Here is a 23,182-nt window from a genome sequence, read left to right as displayed (position 1 = left end):
GGCCCTAAAATGACAACAAAGGAAAAAGAATGCAACAATGCAATGCCATCTGCAGCAACATGGATGGACCTAGAAATTATACTAAGTGAAGTTAAGTCAGAAAGAGAAAGACAAATACCGTACGATATCAAATATATGTGGAATCTAAAATATAACACATTGGAGCCTCAGTCGTACATTTGATAATACAAGAAAAAATAATAAAATAAAATAAAATACAGCACAAATCAACCTATCTATGAACTGGAAACAGACTCACAGATATAGAGCACAGACTTGGAGTTTCTGTTGTGGGTCAGCAGTTAACAAACCCGACTAGCATCCACGAGAGTATGGATTCCATCACTGGCCTTGCTCAGTGGGTTAAGGATCTGGCGTTGCTGTGACCTGTGGTATAGGTCGCAGATGCGGCTTGGATCCCACGTTGCTGTGGCTCTGGCGTAGGCCAGTGGCTTGGATTGGACCCCTAGCCTGGGAACCTCCATGTGCCGGGGGTATGACACTAAAAAGACAAAAAAAAAAAAAAATAGGCAGCAGGCTGCGGGTTGCCAATTTGCACACCCCTGCCTTAAATGCTTGATTATTGTTTTGATCCTATGTTAGCAGTTTTGTCTTTTTGACCCAATGCTTAATATTATTTATAGTTGAACAACATTTTTCCCCTAATTTGCTTGCTTTCAGAATCTGTTTCTCCCTCCCGTCTTCCAGTAAAAGAACCCCTCTTTTTCATTTGGGATATGCTCCCCCCGCCAATGGCACGTGCTTCTGCTAGGATGCCAATGAAGGGGCCCCTTCTACCTTGCCTCAGAGGTGGGCTCATAACCCAGGATGGCCCACCACACTACTCTAGTCCCCTGAACACAACAACTGGTCCAGGCCTGGATGGGTTCTCCAAGCAGAGCCAACCAGTGGTTCAAGCACTGACCTAGGTGCTGGGGAGGGTGGGCAGAGCCCTTGCAGGGCTGTGGAGCACTAAGGACTAGAAGTGTTGGGCTAGTGAGGTCCACGCTGCCCCCAGTGAAGACAATCTGACTGAAAAGGAAGCCCACGTAAGGAGGATTAAAGCCAAGAGGTAAGCAGAGTCCTGAGACTATCATTTCAACCCCATATTCATCCCTGTATTCAGACCTCCTGATAACTCACACCAATCATTCCCTGTTTTGATTAAGTAAGCTTGAGTTAGGTTTCTGATGCAGCCAAAGAATCCTGACTAATTATATCACATCAGATGCTACCTGACTATTGGCAAGATGGCAATTCTTACACAAAACAATGACACTGTGTTCCACCATGCATGAGAATCATTCACAGCTACGTCTCTTTTCCTTTGTTAGACTCTAAGTTCCTGGAGGAAACAGTTCATTGATGAACTATCTTTATGCCCTCTGTAAGGATTCACCCCGTACCCTGCATTTGACAGGCATTCAATAAATATTTTACAACATGCATTACTTTTCTTAGATAGGGGAAGCAACTCTGAGGAGAAGGGCAAATAAACATGGCGGAAGACGTGCATGAACCTACCCATGGCCATCCACCAGAATGTCACCCAGAGATTTCAGAGAAAACTCACACTCCCAGAAGGATCACAGGTCTACCCCCACACCCTGACGCACAGCCTGTAAACCACGTACACCAGGCTGAACCACAGACTGCTGCTCCCTTGGAATACCAAAGGGTAAGAGAATGCAACGTCTGCACACACCATGACAGATCACAGTGGCTCGGTTCACTGTGAATGAAATCCAGGATAGCTGGCTAGATCTTCAGACATGGGAAATATAAGCTGCACTTGTCTTGCCAAGAAGTCCTGCTCCACGGTGGCAGAGACCAGTCACTTCAGGAATGAGGGTGAGACCCTACTAATCTCTAGGTTCCCATCTAGTGTGGACACATTAGAAACACAGGACAGTTCCCCACATGCACACCATGGCATGTCGTTCACTAGGACCAGGACACACACAAAGAAAGAAAACTTTCAAGAGGCTACTACCAGTTGGAAAAACAGTACCTAAAGGGCACCTGATTTAGTACTTTTTTCTTTTCCTCTTCTTTTCTGGCTGCCCCTCAGCATAAGGAGTTCCCAGGCTAGGGATCAGATCCCAACCATCCCAACCGCAGCTGTGGCAAACCAGATCCTTAAACCAGTGTGCCAGGCTGGAGATCAAACCTGTGTCCCAGCGCTGCAGACATCACCGATCCTGTTGCACCACAGTGGGAACTCCTAAATGGCACCTGAAAACAGTCTCCGCCCAAATACCATTATCGTACTTCCTCTCAATTAAAAAATTAGTAAGCGCAGGTGTGCCTAATTTGTATCACTGACATATTTCTACCCTCCGAAAAAAGTCTGAATTAAATTGATATAATTTGCTTGTCTTTTTGAAGATTCTATGAGAAATTGTATATGAAAAATCCTGGGAGTTCCCATCGCGGCTCAGTGGTTAACAAATCCAACTAGGAACCATGAGGTTTCGGGTTCCATTCCTGGCCTTGCTCAGTGGGTTGGGGATCCAGCGTTGCCATGAGCTGTGGTGTAGGTTGCAGACGCGGCTCAGATCCCACGTTGCTGTGGCTGTGGTGTAGGCCGGCGACTACAGCTTTGATTCGACCCCTAGCCTGGGAACCTCCATATGCCACAGGAGCGGCCCAAGAAATGGCAAAAAGAAAAAAAAAAAAAAAGAAAGAAAGAAAAAATCCTGCAAGCAAATGTTTTGAAAAGCAATGTAGAGTAACTTTGCTGTAAGTTATGTTTGTTCATTAGTTTTACTCAGAAAAGAGCACACCCAGGTATCATTTTCAAGCTAATAACTTAAAATCCTGTCACCTCTGCACACGGATGTGCCAACACACCTACCCCTTACCGCCCTCCCCTCCTGCGCCCGGCAGGAAGGGATGGGGTCCTTCGATACCTGCACGACTGTTGTAGAAGTGTGTGCTTCAGAGGCACTGATGGTGGACTCTGGGCGATGGCTGAGCCTACAGCACACCCCACACTGAGGCTAAGAAGGGCCAAGTAGCCCAGTAGCAGCAACCCTGTGGACTTCGACAACTGCTTTTCTGCAGAGTGATCCAGCCTCCCAACCAGAGCAGCCCTCCCTGGTCCCTGCTCCACCAAAGTCTATGGGTTCAGCTTTTCAAGGGCTTATCTATACTGTCCCCAAATCCTTCCAAAGAATACATTTTGAGAAGCTTAAACCCAGTCAGGCTGATTTCTATTGTTGGCAATCATAAAAAATCTAATTCGTGTGGCGTTCCCATCACGGCACAGTGGAAACGAATCCGACTAGGAACCATGAGGTTGCGGGTTCGATCCCTGGCCTTGCTCAGTGGGTTAAGGATCCGGCGTTGCCGTGAGCTGTAGTGTAGATTGCAGATGTGGCTCGGATCTGGTGTTGCTGTGGCTGTGGTGTAAGCTGGCAGCTGTAGCTCCAATTAGACCCTTAGCCTGGGAATGTCCACATGCCACAAGTATGGCCCTTAAAAGACAAAAGACAAAAAAACCCCACAAAAACCTAATGCATGCACTAAGCAGCAGCCAAGGTATATTAAGTATCTACTATGTAACGAGCACTATTCTAAGTGCTTTGTAGGCATTATTTTAATCCTCACAACCCTTTGGTAGACTCTATTTTCTCCATTTTCCTGAGACTTTAAGCTAAATAACTTGCCCAAGGTTATACAGTAAGTAGCAGAGTCAGTCAAAACACAATTTTTTTTTTTTTTCTTTTTGCCTTTTCTAGCACCGCTCCCATGGCATATGGAGGTTCCCAGGCTAGGGGTCTAATCGGAGCTGTAGCTGCCGGCCTACACCAGAGCCACAGCAACACAGGATCCAAGCCGCATCTACAACCTACACTACAGCTCATGGCAACGCCGGATCCTTAACCCACTGAGCAAGGCCAGGGATCAAACCCACAACCTCATGGTTTTTAGTCGGATTCATTAACCACTACGCCACGACGGGAACTCCCAAGACATAATTTTTATAGCTCCTCCCAACAAGATGCACCTCTGTACTTTTTGAATCTTGACCACATGACTTGCTTCAGCCAAGAGGACATTAAATATATGTGTACACACACACACACACGCACACACATAAGCAGAGATTTAAATCGTGCTTGAATATTGGAGTTACCCTCTCTTGCTGCTGAAACCCTTAAGATCATTATGGGAAGAAATCAAGGGTCTACCATCCCCCCGCCCCTGCCCCTGCCGAGGATGGCTGAAAACATGAAGAGGAAGGCCCAGCAGACTCAGAGAATTGCTGTAGTTTTAAAACTACAAGAGTTGGTGTGGTTTGTTATACAGCAAAAGCTAACTGAAATAATCACTATCCCCGGCAAATCAGTATCAACAAGAATATTAAAAAAAAAAAAAAAAAGAAGAAGAAGAAGAGAGGCAGAGAAAAGTTTCCTTACTATTTCCCATTTTTCCTCAAGGACAGAATGAGAAGAGATGGAGTTTAAACTTAAACATCATTAGGAAAGATGTTTATATATATTTATATATTTATGTTTATATATTTAGAGCACAGGAAGAACTTACTGGCAGTGAGGAAGCCTAAAGACAGAGGCAGGGAGACACTCTCATTCTCACAGTTAAGTTCCAGGAATCATTGAGCTTCTTGCTCAGGAATCTAATTGTGCAAGAGACCATTTCCCAGGCCAGGCCTTACAGCAAATTCTTTCCGGGTTCTTTCTGGAGAAGACCCACAAACAGTAGGAGTCTGAAAAGCAGAGGGGCCAGGCCAGGCCTGCCTGCAGACACACTGCTCACTGGAGCAGAAGTCCTTCTAGTGACTCTTCCTTCTAGGCTGGGCAAGTAGTCAACTCTCCACCAAGGCATCTGTCCAGAGACCCATTTGGCTCACAAAGCAGCTCTTTGATGCCAAAGAGCAATAAATGGTGGAGCCAGAAAAGAAATTCCTGGGAAAGTGGGGGCAGCACCAGGTGGAAGGAGAAAGCAAGCTGGCCACTCCAGGAAGGAGCTGAAATCTTCTCTTTGGAATGGAAATAAGGTGAGGTCTCCATCAACAACAGAGCATGGTACAGGGAAGGCACAGGGTAGAGAAAAAACCAGGACTAGATTCAAGACTGTGTTAAGAGCAGGAGACATGGGTCCTTGGCCCAGTTTCACTGTTGATTCCTATGTGTTCTGACACAAGTTAATCACACATCCACCCATTTAACAGATCTTTAAGGACGAGCTAGTAGTCTGCTATTATGTTGGTGACTGGGAACACAAAGATGAATTAGACATGTTCCCTGGTCTGAAGAAACTCACAAACTAGTGAGAGAGAGAGACATATAAAAGCTCTGATCTTTGGTTTCTACATCAGTAAAATAGGAAAAAACATACCTATTTCATAAGGTTGTTGGGAACATTAAATAAGTTGCACAGAGCACATAATAAAGCATTTGGCACCTAACAGGTCCTCAATAAACAACGATCCTTATTTATTACAAGAAAGGGATGGACACTGTGCCAAAGGAATACAGAGGCTGAACATTTAACCCATTTTGGGAAGGAGTTGGTTCATGGGAAAGCTTCTGAGAGAAGACGTCTGAGCTAAACAGTAACACTGTGACTATTAGCTAACATTTATCAAGGACTTTCAGCAAGACTAATTTCCATGACTATATGAAGTATGTAATTTGCAACTGCTGCTCTCTAGCATGAATTAACCTCATTTTACTGATGAGTAAATAACCCAGAGAGTTTATACACTCTGTTTATAAGAGACAGGATTTGAACTTTTAACTGGCTAATTCACAAACCTTGGTGCCACAGTACTTTGAAAAGGATACACAAACTTAGTCTAGCAAAGGTCTGAGTGTGAGGGAGTGGTGTGGGGATTGGAAGAGTAAGGATGCCCAGGAAAGGCAACAACAAAGGTGCAAAGATGCAGCTCAAAAAACGAATTCAATCTCACTGGATCTTAGTTTCCTTTCAATTTATATAAATGAATAAGAAAGGCAATTAGCATTTGTTAGGTCCTTCTATGTGCAAAACACATTGCGGGCTGCTTTCCATATGTAATTTCATTAATCCTCCCAGCAAACTAGAAATAGGCAAAAGGATTCCATTTTATAGATAGAATGGAATTCAAGAGTTTTACTCCACCAAATCCTTCTACAACATTGACTTCATAGGTCCCTCTAAGTGATATCACATGTCATTCTCAGCCTCAGAATACCGCCTCATGCTCAAGAAATGTTCATTCCTCCTCTCCTTGCAGTTAATCTTATTTTCCAGAAATTAATACACTAAAATATTCCAACATGAAACTCAGAGATCTTTAAAAAAAACACAGATTCAGGTCCATAAACTAACTGCTGGAAAACTGCTCCCCCCTCAAGTTATACCATACCTTCTACTGACACTTTTTGTTTTTGTTTTTTTGCCATGCCAACAGCATGAAGAAGTTCCCAGGCCAGGGATCAAACTCAAGCCACGGTAACAACCCAAGCCACTGCAGTGACAATGCCAGATCCTTAACGGGTTGTGCCACAAGGGAACTCCTATTGACACTTTCTTAATTGTCAGTGGAAAGAGGATAAAATGAAGCTAGTGCAGTTACGAAGTAGAAGGCTTTCTATAGTTTTGCATGTTAGGTGCAGAGTTTGATGTATTTTGAAAAACTTATACTCCTGTGAATCCACCATCAAAATCAAGATTTAACATTTTGATTACTCCCCAAGTTCCATCATGCTCCTCTGAAGTTCATGCTCCACTCCAGTTCCCCAGACCCTTAGGAAACCACGGACCTACTTTATTATTGTGTTACTATGGATTAATCCAGTCTGTTCTAGTGGAACCTCATAATATGGACTCTTTTGTATAGGGCTTTTTGCACTCCGAATGTTTCAGATATTTGTCAAAGTTGTATCAACAATTTGTTCACTTTTACTGTTGGGTTGTACACTATTGTTTGAATATATCAAAATTTATTTACTTATTCATCTGATGATAAGTATTTTATTTCTAGTTTAAGGCTATCATAAGGCTTATGAACATCTGGGCACAAGTCTTTGTGTGGACAACTGTTTTCATTTTTCTTAGGTCAGTACTGAGAAGAGTTGATGGGTTGTATGGCTTAATTTAATTCAATTTAATTTTTTATTTTTAGGGGATGCTGCCCATGGCATACGGAGTTCCCAGGCCAGGGATCAGATCCAAGCTGCAATTGTGACGTACACCAGAACTATGGTAACACCCGATCCTTTAACCCACTGTGCCAGGCCGGGGATCAAACCTGCATCCTGGGGCTATAGAGACATCACCAATTCCTTTGCGCCACAGCAGGAACTCCTGTATGGTTTAAATTTTTTTTTTTTTTTTTTTTTTTGGTCTTTTTAGGGCCACACCTGCAGCATATGGAGGTTCCCAGGCTAGGGGTCTAATCGGAGCTGCAGCCGTCAGCCTACACCAAAGCCACAGCAATGTGGGATCTGAACCGCATATGAAACCTACACCACAGCTCACAGCAATGCCGGATCCTTGACCCACTGAGAGAGGCCAGGGATCAAACCAGCAACCTCATGGTTCCTAGTTGGATTCGTTTCCGCTGCACCAAGATGGGAGCTCCTGGCTTAATTTTAAAAGAAACTACCAAACTGTTTCCAAAGTGATTGTCCTTTTCCCTGTTGCTTTTAAGAATATCTATCACTGTTTTTCAGCAACTTGACTTTTTTTTTTTTTTTTTTTTTTTTTTTGCTTTTTGGCTTTTTACAGCTTTAGTGGTATATAATTCTCATACAATAAACTCCATATACCTAAAGTGTATGTTTGATGAATATATATATGTCCACTCTCACAATCAAGATTATAAACACATAACGGAGTTCCCATCGTGGCGCAGCAGAAACAACTCCAACTAGGAACCATGAGGTTGCCGGTTCGATACCTGGCCTTGTTCAGTGGGTTAAGGATCCAGTGTTGCCATGAGCTGTGGTGTAGGTCGCAGACACAACTCAGATCTGGCGTTGCTGTGCCTCTGGCACAGGCCAGCAGCTACAGTTCCTACTGGACCCCTGGCCTGGGAACCTCCAGATGCATTGGGTGCGGCCCTAAAAGGACAAAAGACAAAAAAAAAAAAAAAGATTATAAACACATATCTATCACCCCCACAATTTCCTGACCTTCCTTTGAAATTCTTTTCTTTCTCCCCTTCCTTGATTCCCTGGGCAACTAGTGATTTGTATTTTGTCACTACAGATTAGTTTGCAATTTCTAGAATTATATAACTGGAACCACACAGTATGACATAGCTCTTTTCGGTCTGACGTTTTCACTCAGCATCATTCTTTTAAGATTGACCCATTCTGTTGCATTTATCAATGGTTTGCTCAGGTTTAAGGACCTGATTGGCCCTGAGCTTTTCACTTCTTCTTTAGGGAAAATCCTAGGAGTGAAGGCTGAATTTATCACAGATACATGCTTAACATTTTAAAACTGATAAGCTGTTTTCTTTTTTTTTTTTTTTTTGTCTTTTGTTTGCTATTTCTTGGGCCGCTCCCGCGGCACATGGAGGTTCCCAGGCTAGGGGTCGGTCGAATCGGAGCTATAGCCACCGGCCTACGCCAGAGCCACAGCAACGCAGGATCCGAGCCTCGTCTGCGACCTACACCACAGCTCACAGCAACGCTGGATCGTTAACCCACTGAGCAAGGGCAGGAACCAAACCCACAACCTCATGGTTCCTAGTCAGATTCGTTAACCACTGCGCCACGACGACGGGGAACTCCCTGATAAGCTGTTTTCTAACACAACTGTACCACTTCACATTCCTACCAACAGTGTCTGAGTGTTCCAGTTGCTCCACATCCTTGATAACAGAGTTGGTCTCTATAGACACTCTAATGGGTATGTAGCAGTGTCTCACCGTGGCTTTAACTTATATTTCTCTACTGTCTACAGATATTGAATATCTTCCCATGTGCTTACTTTCCATTTGCACATCTTTAGTAAAGTGGCTGTTCAAATCTTTTACCCATTTTTTATTTTTTTTAATTAATTAATTTATTTTTTGCTTTATAGGGCCAGACCTCGGCATATGGAGGTTCCCAGGCTAGAGGTCAAATCAGAGCTGCAGCTGCCGGCCACAGCCATAGCCGCAGCAACACCAGATCCGAAGAGCACCTGCAAACTACACCACAGCCTGTGGTAACAACAGACCCTTAACCCATTGAGCAAGGCCAGGGATTGAACCCACATCCATACAGAGACATGGTCCAGTCATTAACCTGCTGAGCCACAACAGGAATTTCTTGTATCCCATTTTAAAACTAAAGTCACTAAGTCTCCTGTGTTTTCTTTTAGAAGTGCTATAGTTTTATAGTTTTTGTTTCCGGTTTTTGGGCTTTTTTTTGTTTGTTTGTTTGTTTGTTTTGTCTTTTTAGGGCTGCACCCATGGCATATGGAGGTTCCCAGGCTAGGGATCAAATCAGAGCTGTAGCCACCAGCCTACGCCACAGTCACAGAAACGCCAGATTCAAACCATGTCTGCAACCTACACCACAGCTCACGGCAATGTTGGATCCTTAACCCACTAAGCAAGGCCAGTGATTGAACCTGCGTCCTCATGGACGCTGGTCAGATTTGTTTCCACCGAGCCATGACAGTAACTCCAGGTTTATAGTTTTAACTCCTACATTAAAGTTAAAAATTACTTGAGAGTTAATTTTTGTATATGGTGTGAGGTGATTAGATAGAGGTTCATTGTGGGGCATATGGATACCCAATTGTTCCAATACCATTTGTTGAAAAGATTCTTCTCCTTCTATTGAACTACCAAGGAATCTTTGCCAAAAACTCAGTACTGTGTATGTATGTATCTATTTCTAAATTCTTCATTCTGTTTTATTTGATCTATTATGCTTAGTTTCACATCAATATAACACTCTTGATTACTATATAATAAACCTTTAAATCAGGTAGTCTAAGACTTTCAACTTTGTTTTTCCTTCTAAAGGTGTTTCGGCTATTCTAGGTCCTTTGTATTTCCATATAAATTTTAGAAACAATTTGTCAACTCTACAAAGGCTACTGGGATTTTCAGTAGGATGACCTCAAGTCTACAGATTAAAGCAAAACTGATATCTCAACAACATGGTGCTGATGGTATTCGTGATTGCTTAACAATGTATATGTACTTAATGTCACTGAGCTGTAATGTAAAAAGGTTAAAAATGATAAATTTTATGTTGTGTGTGTGTATTTTTTTTCCTTTTTTTCTTTTTCTTTTTTTTTTTTTTTTTGCATTTGGTAGGCCCGCACCCAAGGCACATGGAAGTTCCCAGCCTAGGGGTCCAATAGGAGCTGTAGCTGCCGGCCTAAGCCACAGCCACAGCAATGCCAGATCCAAGCTGTGTCTGCAACCTACACCGAAGCTCACAGCAATGCCAGATACTTAACCACTGAGTGGAGTGAGCTCAGGGATCAAACCCACATCCTCATGGATACTAGTTGGATTTGTTTCTGCTTTACCACAATAAGAAGTCCCTGTTATTTATATTTTATAATTTTAAAAAATTAAATAAACAGTACCTATTTTTAAATTTAAAATGTATCACTTAATATATAGTGGCTCATAAGCTGGGCCAGTCAGTTCCACCAGTCCACTCTTCTCCTCCTCAGCCCTCCCTGCTTATACCTGTCACTATTAGCACACTACAGTTGAAAGGACATAGCCAAGAAAACTGTGTTTTCCATTTGTCTTTCCTCTGGCTTCTTCTTCCTTTTTTTTTTTAATGGCTGCAGCATGTGAAGATTCCCAGGCTAGAACTGAATGCACACACTACGGAAGTGAGCTGAGCTGCAGCAGTGACAACACCAGATCCTTAACCTGCTGAGTCACATGGGAACTTCCTTTTCTTTTCTTTTTAAATTTAATTTAATTTTTATTTATTGACGTGAACTTATTTACTGTAAAATTCAAACGTTTTAGTGGAAAGTTTGATTTTTTTTTTTTTTTTTTTTGTCTTTTTGCTATTTCTTTGGGCCGCTCCCACAGCATATGGAGGTTCCCAGGCTAGGGGTCCAATTGGAGCTGTAGCCATCGGCCTACGCCAGAGCACAGCAACGCAGGATCCAAGCCACGTCTGCAACCTACACCACAGCTCACGGCAATGCTGGATTGTTAACCCACTGAGCAACGGCAGGGACCGAACCCGCAACCTCATGGTTCCTAGTCGGATTCGCTAACCACTGCGCCACGACAGGAACTCTGAAAGTTTGATTTTTGATAAATGCATATACCCATGTTATCTACCACCACAATCAAGATACAATCTTTCATTACCCCAAAAAGTTTCTTCATGCCTCTTTGAGGTTAATCTCTCCCTAAACCCTCAGGCAACCACTGATCTTTCTGCCTTTATAGATCTGTGCTGAATCTTTCTACAGCAAAGAAACAAACTCATAGACTTGGAGAACAGACTTGTGGTTGCCAAAAGGGAGTGGGATGGACTGGGAGTTTGAGGATAGTAGATGCAAACTATTGCATCTGGAGTGGATAAGCATGACATCCTGCTGTGAGGCACAGGGAACTATATCTAATCACTTTTGATGGAACATGATGGAGGATAATGTGAGAAAAAGAATGTATATAAATGTATATAACTGGGTCACTTTGCTGTACAGCAAAAATTGATGAAACAATGTAAATCAATTATAATTTTTAAAAAAATTTTAAAAATGAGATAGTGCCATTGGCAGCAACACACGTCAGCAACATAGAAATTACCATACTAAGTGAAATAAATTAGAAGGAGAAAGACAAAGATTATATGATATATCACTTATACATGGAATCTAAAATATGGCACAGGGAGTTCCTGCTATGGCTCAGCAGCAACGAACCCGACTAATATCCATGAGGACACAGGTTCGATTCCTGGGCTTGCTCAGTGGGTTAAAGATGTGGCGTTGTCGTGAGCTGTGGTGTAGGTTGCAGACGCGGCTCGGATCTGGCATAGCTGTGGCATAGGCTGGTGGCTATAGCTCTGTTTGACACCTAGCCTGGAAACTTCCATATGCTGTGGGTGCAGCCCTAAAAAGACAATCAATCAATCAATAAAAATAAAATATGGCACAAATGAACTTACATAAGAAACAGCAGGAGTTCCCGTCATGGCTCAGTGGTTAACGAATCCAACTAGGAACCATGAGGTTGCAGGTTCGATCCCTGGCCTTGCTCAGTGGGTTAAGGATCCAGCGTTGCCGTGAGCTGTGGTGTAGGTCACAGATGTGGCTCGGATCCCGCATTGCTGTGGCTCTGGCGTAGGCCGGCTACTACAGCTCTGATTAGACCCCTAGCCTGGGAACCTCCATATGCCACTGGAGCGGCCCTAGAAAAGGCAAAAACACAAAAAAAAAAGGAAACAGCAACAGACTCACAGACAGAATAGACTTGTGGTTGCCAAGAGGTAGGGAGGATGGAGGAGGAATGCACTGGGATTTTGGGAATAGCAGATACAAACTATTATATATAGAATGTATAAACAACAAGGTCCTATGTATAGCACAGGTAATAATTTCAGTATCCTGCGGTAAGCCATAATGGAAAAGAATATAATATATATACCAACATATAACTGAATCACTTTGCTATACAGCAGAAATAAACACAACATTGCAAATCAAATACACTCCAATAAAAAAATTGCATGTGTCAGTATCATGTTCATTTGTATTGCTGAATAATATTCTATTGTACGGATATACTGTAATCTGTTTATCTCCTTACCTGTTGAAGAACATTTCAGTTGTTTCTACTATGAGTATAGCTGCTTTAAACATTTGTATATAAGACTGTATGGACACATGTTTTACTTTATCATGAATAAATATCTAAGAATGGTATGGTTCTATGGTAAGTGTATGTCTACCTCTATTAAAAGAAGCCAGAACTTCTTTTATAATCAAACTCATATCCAGTCAGTTAGTCACAACTGTGGGCCTAAGCACAATCGAGTCCAGTGGTACTGGGGGATGGGTAACTAAGTTCCAGATGGGGATCTTGCCTGTGCCTACTGGGCGACTACAAATGTCACAGCGTCAGGTAACAGGCAGACTACATACCAAAAAGAGGGTGATCTTTTTTTGTTGTTGTTTTTGTTTTCTTGGTTTTTTAGGGCTGTATTCACGGCATATGGAAGTTCCCAGGCTAGGGGTCGAATTGAAGCTCAGCTGCCGGCCATAGCCACAGCAACACAGGATCAGAGCTCATCTGAGACCTACAGCACAGTTCACGGCAACGCAGAACCTTTAACCCACTGAGCAAGGCCACAGATTACGAACCCACACCCTCGTGGATACTAGTCGAGTTCTTAACCCACTGAGCCACAATGGGAACTCCAAGAGGGTGGCGTGGTTCTTGCTACTCCAGACATCAAACTAAAAGCAGTCAAAAAGTTGTGGTAAAAAATGTAAATACTATTAAATGGCTGGCATACCAAAGAAAAACACAAAAGAGGATGCAACAACTTTTACAGCTCAGCTAAAATCCAAAACATAACTAGCAAGTAATATCTTACCTCTGTGCATAATCTTGTGCTTCTCCCTCAGGTATGTGAGACCTTTTATTACCTAGGAGAAAGGAAATGTAAAAAGATGGAAGCTGGAATAGTGCTGTTTAGAAAAGAATACTCCACTGTTTATTTTAAAATGATCTGAAAAATATTTCCACTAATATCACAAATTTGCCTTCTTGCCTTTTTATATTTTTCTTTTGTTTGATTTTTTTAACCCACTTTATGAAGACACTGTCTTTTTAAAATGGTATGTAGAGTACGATTTTTAAGCAAAATTGATTACTGCAAATTTAGACAACTTCAACAAAAAAGCACTTTGCTTGAATTCATTTTTTCTAAATCTTCAGTATTTTTTTTAAAAAGGCTTTCTGATACCACAAATGGGAATTCTTCTGGGATACCCCATTCTATTTTTCAAGACACAAATTTTAATATGGAGAAAGTTACTTTTCTAGATTCAAAGAGTGAAAGATGGGGGGAATAGTATATCTAGAATCTAGATAGGGAAAATTCTAGTGAGAAACTCCACTTTTCTCACTAATCTTCCTTTTGCTGACTTCCTACTTTCCTCCTTGTCCATTTCCTACCAATTCACCTTATCAATGAGGGGACTTGGAAGAAAAACTCAATATACTCACAGCAATGCTAACTTTTCCTAAAATTTGTTCAGGAATTCTTCCAGCTTTCTTCAGGACTTGATCCAAGGAACCCCCATCCTATGAACAAGAATACCAGCCCATTTAGTAACATTGTTTCTAACCCTTCTTTCAAGTGTTAAACTTCAGCAAGAAAGTAAAATCTCACCCATGATAAATCCTCCTAGAAGGGTACCCTTTGGTTTGTTCCAGAGAGCAAATAAGACATGAATGCAAAACATTGTGGGAGCCGACAAATGACTAGTAACTCAAATCCTATGAATAATCGTTAAACAATTACTAAATCAGTGGTCAAATGACTGATTCAGTGGTTCGCTATAGGGAACTGATAGAACACAGCAGCAGTTAGGAGTGCAGGCTCTAAGGGCAAACTCTAAACTTGCATCCCAATGCTGTCATTGACTATCTAGTGGACTTTGATCAAGTTACTCAACTCGTAAAAAGGGAGTGATAGTTCCCCAGTGACCTAGCAGGTTAAGGATCTGGTTGTCACTGCTGTGGCTTGGGTTTGATCCCTGGCCTGGGAACTTCCACATGTCATAGGTGTGGCCAAAAGAAAAGCGGGGGGTGATAATAATTATAAGGCTATCAAAATAATCATATGACTATTATAAGTATTAAACAAGCTGATACATATAAAGCCCTTAGAACAGTGTCCACCCCATAGTAAGGGCTCAATAGAGGCTTGCCATTTTATCACCACCGTTTAAGTCACAACTTGCATTTGACATTATCCTAACAAATTATATTTAATAAAATACAAAGAAAAATGCCATAGAAAAAAATCATTCACCTCAGATATCTTTTTTTTTTTTTTTTTTTTTTTTGTCTTTTTGCCATTTCTTGGGCCACTCCCACAGCATATGGAGGTTCCCAGGCTAGGGGTCAAATCGGAGCTATAGCTGCCAGCCTACACCACAGCCAACAGCAATGCAGGATCCGAGCCACGTCTGCAATCTACACCACAGCTCATGGCAACGCCGGATCCTCAACCCACTGAGCAAGGCCAGGGATCAAACCCGCAATCTCATGGTTCCTAGTCGGATTCGTTAACCACTGCACCACGACGGGAACTCCCATGCACTGTGTTAAGTTCTCTAGGGGATAGAGATACAAAAAAAGACCTTGTTTTTGTCCTCAGCGAGTTTACAATCTAGTAGGGAAGATATACAACTCAATAAATTATAATAAAACAGAATAAATGTATAATAAAAGTGCTACATGCAGGTAGAAGAAGGGAGAAATTTGACTTTACTTAGAAGATAGTATTTGCACTGAAACCTGACCCAAAGAATGAGTTATGACTTTTATACCTGGAAGAGAGGAGCAAGGGGAGAAAAGAACAAGATCAAAGCAGAGAAGTATTAGATTGCTTAATCCTCCTGGGATGACATGGGGTTCATTCACTGCAGGTGTATGAAGAAATGTGGAGATGGATCAGGCTGGAAATGGCCATCTGTGGCCAGATTACGGAGCCTCACTGAGGAAGTGAGACTTGACAGAGGCAGATGAAAGCTACACAAATATAGCAGCTGAGAGAAAGAGACTAGGAGATTAGCAAGGAGCTGACTGGGGAAGACAACATGAGCTGGGATCCCGGGCAGAGGTGGTGGAAAGGGAGCATGCAAGAGGGACACACGTGTGGGACAAAGCCAGTCCCTGCAGGGATCAAAGGCCTTCCCGTTCATGGAGTCTACATTTTAGTCTAAGATCTTGAAAAAATGCTCACTCAAGGAGCCTCCATGTACTGACACAGAAACAGGTCCCTGCATCTATCGTTTTTAGGTATAGCTAATTATCCGTTGCAATAGAAAATTACCCTGGAAGTAGAGGTAATTCCTACAAACTCAGATTTTCTAAAATATCCTGTCTACCCTGGGCAGGTCCCATCACCAACTATCATCTATTAATCCCCCCCCCCCTTTTTTGGCCTTTTTGTCTTTTTAGGGCATATGGAGGGTCCCATGCTAGGGGGTCTAATCGGAGCTGTAGCCGCCGGCCTATGCCACAGCCACAGCAACACTGGATCCAAGCTACATCTGCAACCTACACCACAGCTCACTGCAGCACCAGATCCTTAACCCACTGAGCGAGGCCAGGGATCGAACCCCGAGGCTTCATGGATGCTAGTCAGGTTTGATAACCTCTGAGCCACGATGGAAACTCCGCTTTTTTTTTTTTAATGACCAAACCCATGGCACATGGAAAGTCCCAGGCAGGGATCAACTTCAAGCTGCAGCTGGGACTCACACCACAGCTGTGGCAACACCGCATCCTCAAGCCACTGCACTAGGCTGAGACCAAACCCACACCACCAAAGAGATGATGCTGCATCCCTAACCCACTGCACCACAGTGGGAAGTAATCCTTATTACTTCTGTGTAAGGCACTGGGATATGTGACAAACCAGGAATGGAAAAAGCTATAAGTACAAAAAATATATATATACTCTGCTTGGAGAGACAGAACATACTCACAAAGAGGCAAGGCACCTTAAATTTCCTCCTCTGAAACAAGGCAGGGAAGAAAGAGCTGAATGAAGAGAGCATGTGTTCCTACAGGTACTCAAAGGAGGACGCAATTCCCTGACACTTCAGCCAAGGAAAGGGCTCACAACAAGAGTGACCCGGAAACTGAGCCTTGGAGGTGATGAGATCTGGGTAGGATAAACAGAGAGATGTTCCCATAGACCCCCTGCCTCCAAAACCACCCAGCCTCCACGCTGTAACTATGCAATGTAAGTTTGTAGAACAATGCATAAAATGATAAGCAAAAGAAGGATAGAATATGATCACAGTTTTTTTCTTTTTAGGGTTGCACCTGCAGCATATGGTAGTTCCCAGGCTAGGGATCAAATAAGAGCTGCAACTACCGGCCTATAACACAGCCATAGCAATGCCAGATCTGAGCTGAATTTACAACCTACACCATAGCTCACAGCAACACCAGATCCTTAACCCACTGAGCAAGACCAGGGAGCCAACCTGCTCCTCACGGACCCTGCGTCGGGTTCTTAACCTGCTGAATCACAACAGGAACTCCCACATATTTTGATAAAAATTTTAAAAATGTGGGGTTCTTGCTTGCAGCGCAGTGGGTTACAGATCTGGCTTGTCTCTATGGAGGTGCCTGTTCAATCCCCAGCCCAGTGCACTGGGTTAACAATCCAAAGTTGCCACAGCTGTGGCATTGGTCAAAGCTATAGCTCAGATTGGCTCCCTGGCCCAGGAACTTCCATATACCCTAGCTGCAGCCGAAAAAGAAAAAAAAAAAAAAAAAAAAAAAGTGTGCGTATAGTCAACAAAACTAGAATATCAAAAATGATGGATGAAGCTCCCATTATGGCTCGGTGGTAATGAACCTGACTAGTAACCATGAGGATGTGGGCTGGATCCCTGGCCTCACTCACTGGGTTGGGATCAAGTGCTGCTGCAAGCTGCAGTGTAGGTCACAGAGGCTGCTAGGATCTGGCCTTGCTGTGGCATAGGCTGGCAGCTGCAGCTCCAATTCAAGCCCTAGGCCAGGAACTTCCATATGCCCAAGGTGTGGCCCTAAAAAGAAAAAATGTTACGAATGGTTATTTCCAGTCTAGACAATAAGATCAACAGAGATTTTTGCTGTGTGACAGTTTCCTCTTTGTACATTTTTGTAGTTTATAATTTTTCTACAATGAATAAATATTTACCTTTTAAAATCACTACACCCGTTTATGAGAGTGTAGAATTAAATCTGTAAATCAATTAACAAATAATTACTAAGCACCCATTTTGTGCAAAGGCATTGTTAGGCAGATACAATGCCGCTTTCTTTCTAAGGGAGGTAAGAAAATTAGTAATACTCCTTCTGAGATACAGACCTCTTGGGAAATGTCAACTAAATCAATACTAAAAATAAATTATCAACTTAAAAATTCTACGCTTATGAAAAGCATAGTTTGGACCAATGCCAAATGGCTTTCTATCATAGGTCAACTCTGGATCACAGATGCTGATGGAAAAAGCAAGCTGTACGGGTGTGAGGTCAAATGCACACTAACACCTCTGACTATGTTAGACTTTTCGCCATAATAAACTCCCCAGCACCACTACCTAATGCTGGGTCAGTCAATCAAGGAGCACAGGGAGGATTCCAAAATTCAACCTAAAATCAAATGTGCCATAATCTCCACATGGCTCTGAGAGTGGAATTATTCATCAGAGCCAGAAAGAAGTTCCCTGTGAACACACTAATTTTCCAAGAGCCCTGGTAGGGCCCTACCCAGGCTGAGGTCTGAGTCATCCATTGAGCCTGGCTGCCTTTACAATGCCACAGGCCCCTGGTGGCCAAATCAGGACAGTATCACAGCCTAGGTAACCACACCCAAGTCAACAGGCTCCTAGAAATGCCACCACACCTCTCAATTTCCCTTCCTGACAGGAACAGGGACTCCAGTGTAGAAAGTTTCTGAGCCAATTCTATTTTGTTTTCAATTCACTGCAGTTTCAGACCCTTTGTTTAAATGAATTTGCCTAATTATCTGGGAGAACTATACACTTAAACCTAGGTAACAGGGCAACTCCGTCAAAATCTGAAGCAAAGGAGGCGCAAGAGCTAGCCCTGTGGTTCTCAGGTTCCACAGCCAGGCCAGAGGGCAGCCCAGTTAACTGTATTGGTTTACATTTTCCCTGGGAGTGGTGGTAAACACTTCTGTTAAAAACAAAGAAACCCTGGCTCTTTTCCCTTTAACCTCCTTCTGAGCTACAAGCAGAGTTACAGTGTGAACAATGGGATTAGCCACATTCAAGAAGCGTGAACCATAATCAGGATCACCTAGCCTTGCTGGCGACTCACCTCACAGCCTTTTAATTCTACTTCACTGTTGCCAAGGACCTGCCTTCACCGACTAAAGCTGCTGAAATTGTGCTTATTTTTAGAAGCCAATTATTAACTAAGTCGGTGGTGCTTTTGTGAAGGTTTTCTATAGAAGAGACAAATGCTTTATGAAAAAGAAAAAAAGAGCTCAAAAGCTTTCACTCCTGCCTGAGAAACATCAACCTTGAGACCCAAGCTCTCTGGTTGCTCAGCTACCACCTGAGTAAGAATCTACCTCCCCAGAGATAAGAACATTCCTGTTCTGATTGGGGTGTATCCACTTACCTCTTGGGTCTCAAAATTCAGGCTCAGCAGTGCAAACACAGCTTATTTCTAAGAAAGGTCAGCCCCTGGCCAAGTGCACTGAAGACAGGGTTCAATGCACACTGATGACAAATTTACTTTAAAATCCACCCAAAAAAATAAACTGAACAATGGATAAGTGGATTGTATGTGGTAAAGCAAATGTACCAAAATGTTAATGGTAGAATCTAGGTGGTAGGTTTAGAGTGTACATTACACAATTCCTACAACTTTCTGTATTTTTGAAATTTTTCATAATAAAGTGTTGGCGGGGGGTGTTAATAACAAAGAACATCGTGCAAAGATGGACACAAAGAAGACCAAAGAATCCCAGACACTAGGATACGGCTAATGACCAGAGCTCTTCATGACAACACCTTTGAAATGTGGAAGCTGAGACAAAGCAGAAATTCCCAAAGAGAAGTGGCAGCCAGCAGTGAGACAGTCTTCCTGTCACAGGCAGCTAGTGCAGGAGGGCCTGCTCAGGCACAAGGACGGGGTGAAAGTGTCCAGACCTAGAGCACAAAGCTACTCTGGAGCACAGCTGCTTGGACTTCAGGCCACAACTGCTTCCTTACAGGGTCCCGTCTCTGGCAGCTCTGAGCTGCTCCACTAGTTTGTTTTTTTAGCGTTTTTGTTTTTTTTTTTTGCCTTTTTAGGGCCGCACCCACTGCACATGGAGGTTCCCAAGCGAGGGGTCTAATCAGAGCTGTTGCTGCCGGCCTATGCCAGAGTCACAGCAACACCAGATCCGGGCCAGATCTGTGACCTACACCACAGCTCATGCCAACACCAGATCCTTAACCCACTGAGCAAGGCCAGAGATCGAACCCGCAACCTCATGATTCCTAGTCAGATTCGTTTCTACTGCACCACAACGGGAACTCCTGCTCCACTAGTATTAACAGATGATTCCAGCCGCCCCCACCCCCACCCCCCCCAAACCCCGGGCCTATGGATACCCAGGAACAGAGGGCCCTAACTTTCTCTTGCTGAGCCCCAGGCCTGACCACGGTCTTCCCCATCCAGGCCTCCCTCATTTAGCCATTCAACACATGGCAGCTAATGGTACCAGATACTGTGTTCGGCCCTCAAAAAAGTTCTGACCTGGGAGTTCCCGTCATGGCTCAGCAGAAATGAAATCTGACTAGCATCCATGAGGAAGCAGGTTCAATCCCTGACCTTGCTCGGTGGGTTAAGGATCCGGCATTGTTGTGAGCTGTGGTGTAGGTCACAGATGCGGCTCAGATCCTACACTGCTGTGGCTGTGGCGTAGGCCGGCAGCAACAGCTCCGATTAGACCCCTAGCCTGGGAACCTTCATGTGCCTCGGGTGTGGCCCTAAAAGACAGGAAAGAAAAAAAAAAAAAAAAGGTTTTAACCCATCCAGCCTCTGACTGCCGTTTTCCAGGCTCAGGCTCCCCAGGGTAATTCCAAAGATACCTTCTGCTTCGGGAACTTATGTGGGAGGATCCCACCATCCCCACAGAGCCAAATCCATGGGGGAGAACAACTGACCTGCTGGTACTGGAAATGGGCCAAGAAAATGGGAAACCTACCCTTGTCACGTCCTGCATCATCTCTTCCAGAAGCAAAAGGCTGGACGAGGGTACGGAGCACAAAGCTGCAATCAGTATCTCTGAATCCAGAGTGAAGAAAGAAGGATTCTAGAATGAGGAAACCTCAACACAGGCCAATTTAAGACAAAAGAGAGACTGAACTCCACATGGCAAGAGGCCATAGAAGGCCAATAAAAGGGGTTCCAGCAGGGTCTGAATAAATGGATAGGCCACTGCCTATCAATGTCTGAGGCCTGATCCTAACCTCTGAAGCAAGCACCCTAGGCTTTCCAACCTATGAAATAGCCTCCTGGTTCCCTATTAAAGGGAGAATTCTGAGTGGCACAGAACTTTGAGGTTACTCAGGAAAGAGTTTCTGACAGTTCAGAAGACAGCAGGTATGAGAGGACACATACCTGGTGCTGAGAAGCTCTCATCGCCACACTAACGCTCCTCACTCGAGAAGGCCCTAGAGCACACCATCCAGCCTCTGAACAGCTCTAGGGGACAGAGACACTACTCTCAATGTCTCCAAACCCTTGGGAGCACATGTGGCATCTTGCACTGATAGGCACTAAAAGAAGTGTTTGTGAAGCTGAACCCACACTGATATACTTACAAGGGCTCTAAACCACAGAAACACAGAATGTTAGCATGGGGTCCCTAGAAAAGATCTGGCCCAATATTTCTCTGCCGAGATGAGAAAATCCTAAGAGAGTATAGGACTTAATAGCATAATGGAAAGAGTATAAAATTTAAAGGAAATGGACCTGGCTAGAGACATTGGTTAGAGTTCAGTTCTGACGCTTATTGGTTATACAACTTAGACTAACTACTAAACCTCTCAAGACCTTACTCTCTTCATCTACCGTCTTGGGGGAAAAATGGAGGTCAATGTACCTCCTACGACAGGCTGATGTGATTAATAACTCAACATAATGGGAAAAGGACTCAAGCAGTAGAAGGTGTGATAGCTAATTACTATTATGTCTAGCCACACCACCACCCGTCTTCTGTTATCTTGGCAAGACCCAAGAGGAAAGAAGGCTACTCTGGTCTTCCCTGTTTTATCAATGGTTGATCATCATCGCCTCCACCTTCTTTTCCTTCTAGTTTTCAAAGACCTCCATGGCCATTCACACATCTTAATCCAACTCTTGCGCAAAAGCTGGAAAGCCAACCATTATGGGCACAAAGAGCACAAGAAATGCAAAGGATAAGGAAGAGCTCCCTCCTGATGCCCTGCCCACTTCACTGTAGGAAGTCTAAGACCCAAGGAGAAAATAATCAGCACCCCAGGGGAGTTCCTATGTGGCTCAGCAGATTAAGGCTCCAGCCATGTCACTGCTACGGCGCAGGTTTGATCCCTGGCCTGGGAACTTCCACATGCCTTGGAAGCAGCCGAAAGAAAAATTTTAAAAGCACCCCAGGCCTAGGCTAGGACCACGATAGAAACATTCACATGCTTCCCACAGAGACTGCTTCACTCTCCTTGAAGCAAAAAGGAATGAGAGCTTTCTCAGTGGCCTTCAGATACACAGAAGACACCAGAATCTATGTTCCATATGGCACCACAGAAATTATTATATGCCTGCAATACTGTGTATGGCACTTTTTTTTTTTTTTTTTTTTTTGTCTTTTGTTGTTGTTGTTGTTGTTTCTATTTCTTGGCTCGCTCCCGCGACATATGGAGGTTCCCAGGCTAGGGGTTGAATCGGAGCTGTAGCCACCGGCCCACCCGCCAGAGCCACAGCAACGCGGGATCCGAGCCGCGTCTGCAACCTACACCACAGCTCACGGCAACGCCGGATGTTAACCCACTGAGCAAGGGCAGGGACCGAACCCGAAACCTCATGGTTCCTAGTCGGATTCGTTATCCACTGCGCCACGACGGGAACTCCAGCACTTCTTGATCATTAAAATGAAGAGATGTTCAAAATAATGGGGGGGCACCAGCAAGGGACAAACCTCCTAGGAGGGTCCCGCTGGAATTCATTAAGATCAAGCACTGGGCTCTCATTCCAGAGGTGAGAGATCTATAGCATCAAAAAGGAAGAGGAAAGGTTGCTGAGGGACACTAGGTTGGACAGAAAGCGAAGCACCACAAAGTGTATAGACTCAAACATGTCAGCCCTTGTCTCTGAACCATCAGGCCCCACAAGAATAAAGCAAGAGCTAATGTTTTCAGAAGATATGCTTTGAGTCAGGCAGCATGCTGGCAGACTTACATATCTTAATTAATCCTCATCACAACAAAGCAGGGGGAATAATGG

The 23,182-nt window shown here is 43.6% G+C and overlaps 1 protein-coding gene across 4 annotated transcripts in view; it reads right to left on the bottom strand.

Moving 5' to 3' along the window:
• MAP2K1 (mitogen-activated protein kinase kinase 1) overlaps positions 1–23,182 on the bottom strand; it is an 87,476-nt gene that overhangs the window by 22,286 nt on the left and 42,008 nt on the right. For 2 of the 4 annotated variants that reach the window (NM_001143716.2, XM_084974954.1), the window contains 2 exon segments: positions 13,545–13,596; positions 14,180–14,257. In NM_001143716.2, coding sequence (NP_001137188.2) covers positions 13,545–13,596; positions 14,180–14,257 — 130 coding nt within the window. 4 annotated transcript variants of the gene reach the window in all.

Source organism: Sus scrofa, chromosome 1 (assembly GCF_054392235.1).
Source record: "Sus scrofa isolate SSC_HxYL_T2T_F1_AM1 chromosome 1, Sscrofa_HxYL_maternal_Yorkshire_Landrace_v2.0, whole genome shotgun sequence".
Taxonomy (NCBI): Eukaryota; Metazoa; Chordata; class Mammalia; order Artiodactyla; family Suidae; genus Sus; species Sus scrofa.
Note: the sequence above shows the minus strand (reverse complement) of the source record. Positions and strands in the feature narration are given on the sequence as shown.